Below are 10,458 nucleotides of genomic sequence, written 5' to 3'. Positions count from 1 at the left end.
CCGTGTGTTAAGTATATTATAGAGACAATCTGAATGTCCTACCAAACAGTTCGTCCGTGTGTTTAGTATATTATAGAGACTATCTGAGTGTCCTACCAAACAGTTCGTCCGTGTGTTTAGTATATTATAGAGACAATCTGAGTGTCCTACCAAACAGTTCGTCCGAGTGTTTAGTATATTATAGACTGTCTGAGTGACCTACCAAACAGTTCGTCCGTGTGTTTAGTATATTATAGAGACTATCTGAGTGTCCTACCAAACAGTTCGTCCGTGTGTTTAGTATATTATAGAGACTATCTGGGTGTTCTACCAAACAATTCGTCCGTGTGTTAAGTATATTATAGAGACTATCTGAGTGTCCTACTAAACAGTTCGTCCGTGTGTTTAGTATATTATAGAGACAATCTGAGTGTCCTACCAAACAGTTCGTCCGAGTGTTTAGTATATTATAGAGACTATCTGAATGTCCTACCAAACGGTTCGTTCGTCCGTGTGTTTAGTATATTATAGAGACTATCTGAATGTCCTACCAAACAGTTCGTCTGGGTGTTTAGTATATTATAGAGACTATCTGAGTGTCCTACCAAACGGTTCGTCCGTGTGTTTAGTATATTATAGAGAGTATCTGAGTGTCCTACCAAACAGTTCGTCCGTGTGTTAAGTATATTATAGAGACAATCTGAATGTCCTACCAAACAGTTCGTCCGTGTGTTTAGTATATTATAGAGACTATCTGAGTGTCCTACCAAACAGTTCGTCCGTGTGTTTAGTATATTATAGAGACAATCTGAGTGTCCTACCAAACAGTTCGTCCGAGTGTTTAGTATATTATAGACTGTCTGAGTGTCCTACCAAACAGTTCGTCCGTGTGTTTAGTATATTATAGAGACTATCTGAGTGTCCTACCAAACAGTTCGTCCGTGTGTTTAGTATATTATAGAGACTATCTGGGTGTTCTACCAAACAATTCGTCCGTGTGTTAAGTATAGTATAGAGACTATCTGAGTGTCCTACTAAACAGTTCGTCCGTGTGTTTAGTATATTATAGAGACTATCTGAGTGTCCTACCAAACAGTTCGTCCGTGTGTTTAGTATATTATAGAGACTATCTGAGTGTCCTACCAAACAGTTCGTCCGTGTGTTTAGTCTACTATACATGTACTGACTATTTGTCTGTCCCACAAATCAGTTCGTCTGTGTGTTAACTTGTTTATCGTCTATCAGACAGGAACACGGCCATTTGTTATACTGTGTTTATTTGGACACGTCCTTCAAATAACATGATCAAATGAAGAATCTGGATTAAAATGGAAAACAATGACACCCCAGTGAGTTGGATGTGACTTTACCGAATGTTAATCTAGCCCCTTAAAACCTAATTCACCTGAACGGTAACAAATCCCCAGGTCCCTGTTGTCTGTCAAACAGTTTAGTGTACCCTGGGTTATATTACCGGGTATGACGTCACAAGTATCGATTAACGGGACGTCACTGGGGTATTAAGTGGAGATGTCATGGTGATTTAAGTATTATAGAATTGTAGTCCGTGTATAGGAAGATATCTCGGCGTGAGTTTAAAAGAAGACGCCATGATATCACATAATCATCATTGACAAACAAATATCAAGTGCTCTGCTATATCTGTATCGCTTTATCAGCGGAGATCTTGACGAAGTGAAATTGATTTGTCTATCTCAATATCGGCATGTGAAATGGTGTCATTGGCGGAGACAATGGGCGTGACATGCGTCCGTGCTGTGGGGCGAGGATTGGGTGACATGTTAATGAAGTCTATCAGTGTACCCAGGAAAGTTGAGTCAGTTCCCGATGAATGTCATACACTCAACAATCACTCAAGGCCGATATTTTTTGTAGATATCAGTGGGGAATTTAAAGTCACAAGTTTTATTCAATGCTTTGTTTTGATGGTCCATTACATTAGATTGTTGAAATATTTCTTTAGATAGCGCACGTGGAGTTTATTAGGTAACTGCAGATCAGTTCTCTCCGTTTGATAATTATATATCTGGAAGTTTTAACGACAGAAGCGAGGACGAAAATTGGTATCGCCTGCCTACTGTAGGAATGATATTATCAACTGTTCTTCAAAGTCAAAATTTGAAAGTCAAGACTTGCTTGTGTTTGCCCCATTTTACAGTATCCTAAAATATAATTGCAAATAAACTTAATTAGTATTTCGTGTAAATTCTTCAAATAAAATTCCATGGAAATATTTATAAGACAGCTACCATAATTTGAGTTCTGCTTACTGACACCTCTCTCTCGCCAATGTGACTTGTGCCGATACGTCATTGCTCACTTCATTGTGGCCTCTCCATTCGGGTCCTTCATTCCCGCTATCGTGGCCTCTCTAGACAGTTCCTTCCGTCAGAATGACCGCTCCAGAAATGTTATTCTTCCTGTCATCGAGAACTTCCCAAACCCACTTCTCTTATCAGCATTACGTATCCACTGTGACCTCGGTAGACAGACACTCCCATTAGTGTCAAAAATAGCTTTTTGAGCAATAACAACCCGATTTGAATGTTGGTCCGTTTGACCTTGCAATTGTCAACATGACCTTGTGGGTGACATGTTCTTGTCCCTCGGTCCCTTATGTAGATATTCGAATGTGTCTCCTCCCCCAGACGGCTCTGATACACGATACTATCTAGTCAAACAGACCTTGGTTCTTCCACTGTCCCGCGCGTGTCGACATTCCACCGTTTGACGCCTAGGTTTGATCTGTTTTTTACACGCTTTTACATTTCTTGTGAACGGAAGTAGACATTTAAAGTGAGTGCCATAATAAACTGATTAGAGCTGTCGCCGATTGGAATTACAGATTGTTGATCAATTTTTACGGTGCCGCCGGGTTCCAGCCCTCTCCCCCTGATTACTCAATCAGTTTATAGTGTATGTCCTCCTTGCTATGTGGTCATTACTGTAATAGATTAAGATGGATGTAGTTTGTGGTAGCATTAACTAATCAATGTCACTCATGACGTGTATAATTAATATTGATTTCCGTTAATTAGAGCATTCACACTTGTCATTTGATGACGGGTGGGGGCGCGAATGATACTGGTGACGGGTGGGGCGATAGTATTGATGAAATATGCGATGGTAATAGTGACGGGTGGGGCGATAGTATTGATGAGAGTTAGGCGATGGTAATGGTGAAGGATGGGGTGAGGGTACTGGTGAGAGTTGGGCGATGGTAACGATGACGGGTGGGGCGAGGGTACTAATGAGAGGTGGGTGATGGTAATGGTGACGGGTTAGGCGATGATACTGGTAACGAGTGGGGCGATGGTAACGATGACGGGTGGGGCGAGGGTATTAATGAGAGGTGGGCGATGGTAATGGTGACGGGTTAGGTGAGGGTACTGGGGACAGGTTAGTCGAGGGTACTGGGGACAGGTTAGTCGAGGGTACTGGGGACAGGTTAGTCGAGGGTACTGGGGACAGGTTAGTCGAGGGTAATGGTGACGGGTTAGGTGAGGGTAATGGTGACGGGTTAGGTGAGGGTACTGGGGACGGGTAAGGTGAGGGTACTGGGGACAGGTTAGTCGAGGGTACTGGTGACGGGTTAGTCGAGGGTAATGGTGACGGGTTAGTCGAGGGTACTGGGGACAGGTTAGTCGAGGGTACTGGTGACGGGTTAGGTGAGGGTACTGGGGACGGGTTAGGTGAGGGTACTGGGGACGGGTTAGTCGAGGGTACTGGGGACAGGTTAGTCGAGGGTACTGGGGACAGGTTAGTCGAGGGTACTGGGGACGGGTTAGTCGAGGGTACTGGGGACAGGTTAGTCGAGGGTACTGGGGACAGGTTAGTCGAGGGTAATGGTGACGGGTTAGGTGAGGGTAATGGGGACAGGTTAGTCGAGGGTACTGGGGACAGGTTAGTCGAGGGTACTGATGACGGGTTAGTCGAGGGTACTGGGGACAGGTTAGTCGAGGGTACTGGGGACAGGTTAGTCGAGGGTACTGGGGACAGGTTAGTCGAGGGTAATGGTGACGGGTTAGGTGAGGGTACTGGGGACGGGTTAGGTGAGGGTACTGGGGACAGGTTAGTCGAGGGTACTGGTGACGGGTTAGTCGAGGGTACTGGGGACAGGTTAGTCGAGGGTACTGGTGACGGGTTAGGTGAGGGTACTGGTGACGGGTTAGGTGAGGGTACTGGGGACGGGTTAGGTGAGGGTACTGGGGACAGGTTAGTCGAGGGTACTGGTGACGGGTTAGTCGAGGGTACTGGGGACAGGTTAGTCGAGGGTAATGGTGACGGGTTAGTCGAGGGTACTGGGGACAGGTTAGTCGAGGGTAATGGTGACGGGTTGGGCGAGGGTAATGGTGACGGGTTAGTCGAGGGTACTGGTGACGGGTTAGGCGAGGGTTCTGGTGACGGGTTGGGCAATGGTACTGATGACTGGTTTGGCGAGGGAAACGTTGACTAGGAAGGAGGGATATGCACACGCTTGCGACGGGTGTGGGTAAGTTAAGCCGGGGATGCTGGATAGGAGAGAACGGGAGCGGAGAGGGAAAGCCATCGGAAAGCGGAACGTGACTGATGGAAACGGGAAAGGAGCGAGGGGAATGACTGAGGTAGAGGAAGGTGTAGCTGGTGAAGTATTTCAGCATGCATATGTTCAAAATCACTTTTCCTGTCAATACTATCGTAGACAATATCTAAACCCTGGACTAGCTATATGGTCTGAAATAATTTACTTTGGTAGTGAACTACATCTATATACTCCCTATGATGCCAGCTCTTAGCGTGCAAACAGCTTTAATATCACGGGACCGTACAAATGTAGAATATAACTAACCATCCCGACAGAACATCGTCACCTCGAAAAGACCGTATTTTATAAATAATTCGAGACCGTGCTTTTGAACAGATGAATATCATTTGTTATGATTTGAAGATTATTTAGAACCACATAACCCATGTTTCCCACGTATCTTCACTTTACTGCTAATTGTATGATGTAAATGATATAAACATAACACCGAACACCTGTTTGTCCGAATTCACGTCTTTGAATGGAAAGTTCCGAATGCGGTGACCCTGTATGGTGGTTCGTAGACCCTTGTCACGAAGAGTACACCGCAGTGTGTTGCTACCCCTGTATTACTCGGGGCAGAAGAAGGAGATGATGCCTGCCCTTTTTTACGCTCTGTCAAACTTTGCAATTTAAGTGTCGCTCGATCATGTTGATGGGTGGTCTGTCCGTGTTAAGTGCACACACACTATCACTCAATATTGTCATTACGTCCAAAATAGCAATTACGTACCTAAACACTTTTGTTGCTACAGTCTTGATAACTTGATGAGCTAGAGTATGCTAATGCATTGTTATAAAATTTCCATATGTGCACGTGTACCTAGTACAACAGTGCGTCATTAGGCTGACCTAAGAATCATTTCCGTCATACGAGTAGGGGTGAACAGAAGGAACTACTTCCGTTACGATGTTGACCAGAAGGAACCACTTCCGCAACTGGAGTTGACAGAAAGAACTACTTTTGATACAAGGCTGCACAGAAATAACCACTTCCGTCATACGTGAAATGGTGGACAGAAGGAACCACTTCCGTTACCAAGCTGACCAGAAGGAACTGCATCCGTTACAAAACTGACCAGAAGGCACCACTTCCGTAACAAGACTAAACAGAAAGAATATATACTGCCACAAAGCTGATGATAGACAAACCGCAAAATATGTTTCTGGTTAGATGGTTGTCACAATTTCTCGAACCTATTGTAAACACACAAATGTAGCGAGATGTAACAATTTGATCAATGACCGTGTGTAGCAATATAATTAATGACCGCCGTAACAAGGTCTCGCGAGAGTTTATATGAGGGCGGCCATTTTCGAAAATTGCTATAAAACGAGGGTATGTTGATAGACCATGGTTACTTAGATAATGACAAAAAAAAACAAGATTTCCTTTCCTGCCATCAATGATGATACAATATATCGTTCTGGTGCGGGTTCTATAAAAACAATGGCTGAATGCCGACCACAGACAAGTCGCTCAAATCTCATGTTCAGTTAAAAAAAAAAAAAAACGAATCTCGACTGTACCCGTGCAAATTATTTCTTTTCGTGATAGATACCAGTAGTCGAAACACTCCTGGACTAGGATCCTTTAAACCTGACTAAGGGGGTCTCACATAACTTATCTTTGTTTAGTGGCGTACGGTGGAACAAGATATCAATTTAATTTGTATCAAAAACTTAATTTTCACCATAGGAAATAAATGCGTACTTGAGAAGTAGTGTATAATTGGCGAAGCCGTGTGAGTGTTATGTAGGTAGGTACACATTAAATAGTAATCTCACCTGTCACGGCTCCCTGTCATACTACAGGTAAACACAGGCTCTATACAAATGGACTGTATATATACAGTTGGAGATCGCCAGTATTGCGTGTATAGCACACAATATCGAGAAAATCGCAGTACATTACGAGGGTTGTGTGCGGGAAAGAATCATATTGAAGTTTCCACCTTGAATAATTATCAATACACATAATCGCTTTAGTACTTGTGCCCCCGAACAAAACTTTCATTACTATTCAGGATTCGACCCAACACATATAAGCACTTTAAATTTATCTGGCTGAAAAAGTATGAAAAAGACCCAACAAAAGATCACAAATACGGATAGGAATTTCATCTTAAACCCAATATAAACTTTTGTTTTTTAAATGAGTTTTTTTCCGGTCGTTGAAGCTACAGAGTAAAAAACGAAATGTTTCCACCTTATCAATCTCAGTTTAATATATCCGGGAGGCGGATTTACAGCCCTCCGGGTCCTTTTGGTTATTATTATAATATCAGTGGTGTTATTTAGCATTGTAAAGAAAACAAAAACTGAAATGAAATATTTCTAGAATTAAACATCCCACGGCACTCATATTATGTGGCTTATTTTCTATTCTTTAATCATTTCTGATGACCCAGAGCCGCGTGACCCAGTTTGACTATTAGCACGCCTTATGATGCACTAAACGGACTTTTTAAAGGGGCATACGACGGGTACGATGTTACTGTAGAAAATGGTTTAGACAGTAGAGTGACTTTAAGTTATTTTCTATAGAAAAGTGAATTACTGATCAGAAGGTATAGATTCCCCGCTAATTAGCACGTGAGACCCATGTAGAATGCTAGTTATGTCATTGGTGGCCATACAACCATCCAGTGTTTACGGGACAATAATCCGCACTGTTGGACTTATCTTAGTCGTATTGATGTCAAAAACCTGGTTTCGGTATCGGACTGGTGGAGTTTAACATATCTATGACATTGTTCATGTAATGTATTGGTCTAATGAAGTCAAACATTCTCCATCGGGTCACGTAAGTGTTTGACCAACACAGGACGACCCGGGGTCACAACGTTACGCTAGGTCCCTCTCAAGTTCATTATTTTCTCCGACTTTGTTCGGGCGACGAAATAATGATAAAGGAGAGATTTAAACCGGGCACCGCCTCTTTACTAAAGGTAGAAGTTTTACCCCCTCCTCTGGTTTATAAAAATCTAACGAACCTTTCACAAAGCGATCTTCCTTAGAAATCCACTTGACCTTAATCGATAGACTTAACACGACAGAGTTGATATATATCCCAAACTACGAAGGACACCATTGATTTAAAATACAACAAAAATACAAAGACAGAGATTTTTTTGTCAACATTATTATTTCAATATTGTAATGATATGTACCATCTGAGAGTCCCTGTAAAAGGTTCACGCTTCCATTTATCTTACACTCACACATTCCGCCTGACTGTTCAAATATTTATACAAATCTCCAATTCTTCATTAATTGTCGTATTAGTCGTACGTTTGAGAATAAAATATTGCAAAAATAGAAAAAAAATATTGCAAAAATAATAGAAAATTTTATGTAAATTTTAATATGATACATGATGGACACATCTTATAAGACTCTTTATCATTATGATATACATTAAATGTCGATAGAAAAGTTTTTAAAATTAAAAACTATAGTTATATTTTCACAATTACAGCACTCACATAGCCCGATTTCAAACCGTATAACGTTAGTTGAGTAAATACATTCCAGTGGAAGACTGTGTCAAATATCAGCAACACGGAAAGGAAAGATTTGTTTCCTTAAAACGAAAGGAAAATCCTAAATGACTTTTGATAATTTTGAACAGCCTGGCTTCTCCCTTACATACAATTAAACGAATGCGTTTGTAGAACAATGGTAGACAGAAAGATTAACAATCATTATTTGAACAATATATCTATATATATATAAATTCTAATTTGACAACAGGAATATTTTGTTCAATAAAAAAATAAAATAAAAATCTTCATTTGGTAAAAAAACATGTGTTCATCAAGATATTCGTCACGTGAGTTACATAGGAGTGATTCTCCAGTCGCCGAGATGGGCATATGTGATCATATGTATTTCTCACTTACGATCGAGACTTAAATGTTGTCGTTCATAAATCCTTTCTCTGTCAAAGTCTGAGACAATATAGTCATATACATTAATAATCCATGGGACTGCACGTGCATGACACGTACGTGCCTCCACAACGCGTCTTCACACGTGTGTGTTGTCCATATAGTATACACACTACCCGAGCACTAATTATGTTCATGAGTTAAAGCACTTTCAATGATTTCTCGCACATATATTTACAGAGAGGTAATATTGATACAGTCTTTGTGTAGACACTGGCTCATTTAATCCCCAAACAATTACTACGGAGTTCGCTACCCCATAATTATAACACATATATACTAAAAACAGGTCCCTTTTCCTGTATTACACTTTTACATATGAAACAGGTCCCTTTTCCTGTAAAACATTCCGTACATGATCCCAAAAGGGTCTCTTTCGCTGATGATCAGTTCACACGATGAGAATGTAGATGATGACGCCGCGAAGGATGGAGATGCTAAATGAGGCCCAGCCGCTGTACCAAACACAAATATACTAGCTGAGCAGCAGTTCTGAGGGAACATGGATGTTGAGGCCTAAGTCCTCTGATGAAGCGATGTCCTCCGAGCTAAGGAAGTCTTCTGGTGCAGAGACTGGAGAGGAGGGACTAAGACACATATCCTCCTCACCAGATGACATGCTAGAGGACCGGGAAGAGGACGCGTCCGAGTTGAGATCGTCCTCATACCCGAGACTGTTCCGCAACGCGGATATATAATTCATGGCGAGTCTTAATGTAGTGATTTTTGTCATTTTGGATGACGGACAAGCTTCAATGTTCGGTAAAACTCCTTTTAATACTTCAAAAGCTGAGTTTATATCCTCCATTCGGCCCCTTTCTCGGGAGTTGGCCGCTTTCCGTCGGTACTTGCTCAGTGGAGGAGGTTTCGACTTTGGCTTCGGTTGCTTGGTCTCTTTGCGTTTTCTTTCACTAACGACCCTGTTCACGAGAGAACTGCGTCGAAAGTTATATTTTTCACCGAACTCGTCGGTCATGTCTTCAGCACAAGACACCGAGGAGGAAGCCGCTTCAGTACATTTTTTGGTTCTGCATGGTCTTTTAGAAATCTCCATGATTATCAGGTGACTGTCAAACACTGTACACAATATCTGTTTTCCCGGGTTAAAGTTGTCTACATTACAACTCCCTGATTCTAACTTAACACATGACAGCTTCTGCCGTGTGTCTTGTCACACACATCCTCACTGTCCCGCGGTAAGTCTATACTCTACCTGGCGTGCGGATTTATATCGCTAGTTATGGCCGATGAACACTCGGCGCTCTATTGTTATTCATATTTGGCTCATTGAAGAGTGGCAGTCCTAATTCATTCACTTGTAGTAGGTAGTACACTACTTTTATCAATGGGCTTACGATTGTATGTATACAGAGCTTTAACACTGGGCGAGTATAAGGAGCCTCTACGCCACGGGGACTGTCGTTACCGGTCTCAGACAGAAACCATTACGATGCCTTCATGTCAGAAAGCTATAAGTATGTTTATTTTTGTGATTTTAGATTTAACGAAATGAATTAAAACTTTTTTGCGCATTTCTGAATTGCTTTTGCTGTACTTTATCCCTTGTTAGTAAAGCTAGTTAAGACTTAACACATTCATAAGTCAATAATGCACTATCTCGTCAAATCAGGACGAGTTATAAAAACAAATCCCCTTTTAACTAACACAACACGCTTTGTAGTGAGTTATGATCACTATTCCAAACAGGGTTAGCGAAGCCTGGCTGAGTAACTGCTCCCTCAGATATATGTGTAGGGCGCCGCTTGTCAAGCAAATACGCTAATATTTACAATGGATTTCTATTGAAAGGTCTGCAGTCATAAATGACTTTGTTTATGAAACTCTTACAAAGACCATCGCAGTAAGGTCCGTCTAAGAGAGGTGTCTGTTCAGACCTGTGTCTGATATAGTGGGAAAATCAGAACATTTCTAGCTGTTGTC

At 41.8% G+C, this 10,458-nt stretch overlaps 2 protein-coding genes across 2 annotated transcripts; both read right to left on the bottom strand.

Annotated features, from left to right (window-relative positions):
• Positions 1–3,281: 3,281 nt before the first annotated feature.
• LOC117322650 (protein PELPK1-like) lies at positions 3,282–4,640 on the bottom strand. Its single transcript, XM_033877585.1, has one exon. The coding sequence runs from the start codon at positions 4,638–4,640 to the stop codon at positions 3,282–3,284; it is 1,359 nt and encodes a 452-aa protein (XP_033733476.1).
• Positions 4,641–7,688: 3,048 nt separating this feature from the next.
• Positions 7,689–9,749, bottom strand: LOC117323553 (helix-loop-helix protein delilah-like). Its single transcript, XM_033878838.1, has one exon. The coding sequence runs from the start codon at positions 9,569–9,571 to the stop codon at positions 8,993–8,995; it is 579 nt and encodes a 192-aa protein (XP_033734729.1). The 5' UTR covers positions 9,572–9,749; the 3' UTR covers positions 7,689–8,992.
• Positions 9,750–10,458: the final 709 nt, after the last annotated feature.

Source organism: Pecten maximus, chromosome 3 (genome assembly GCF_902652985.1).
Source record: "Pecten maximus chromosome 3, xPecMax1.1, whole genome shotgun sequence".
NCBI classification, from domain to species: Eukaryota; Metazoa; Mollusca; class Bivalvia; order Pectinida; family Pectinidae; genus Pecten; species Pecten maximus.
The sequence above is the reverse complement of the archived record's forward strand: the minus strand, read 5'-3'. Positions and strand labels throughout refer to the sequence as shown.

Bases quoted from the DNA above. Each gene is read 5' to 3' on its own strand.
- LOC117323553 (XM_033878838.1), bottom strand. From the start codon at position 9,571: ATGGAGATTTCTAAAAGACCATGCAGAACCAAAAAATGTACTGAAGCG.
- LOC117322650 (XM_033877585.1), bottom strand. From the start codon at position 4,640: ATGCTGAAATACTTCACCAGCTACACCTTCCTCTACCTCAGTCATTCC.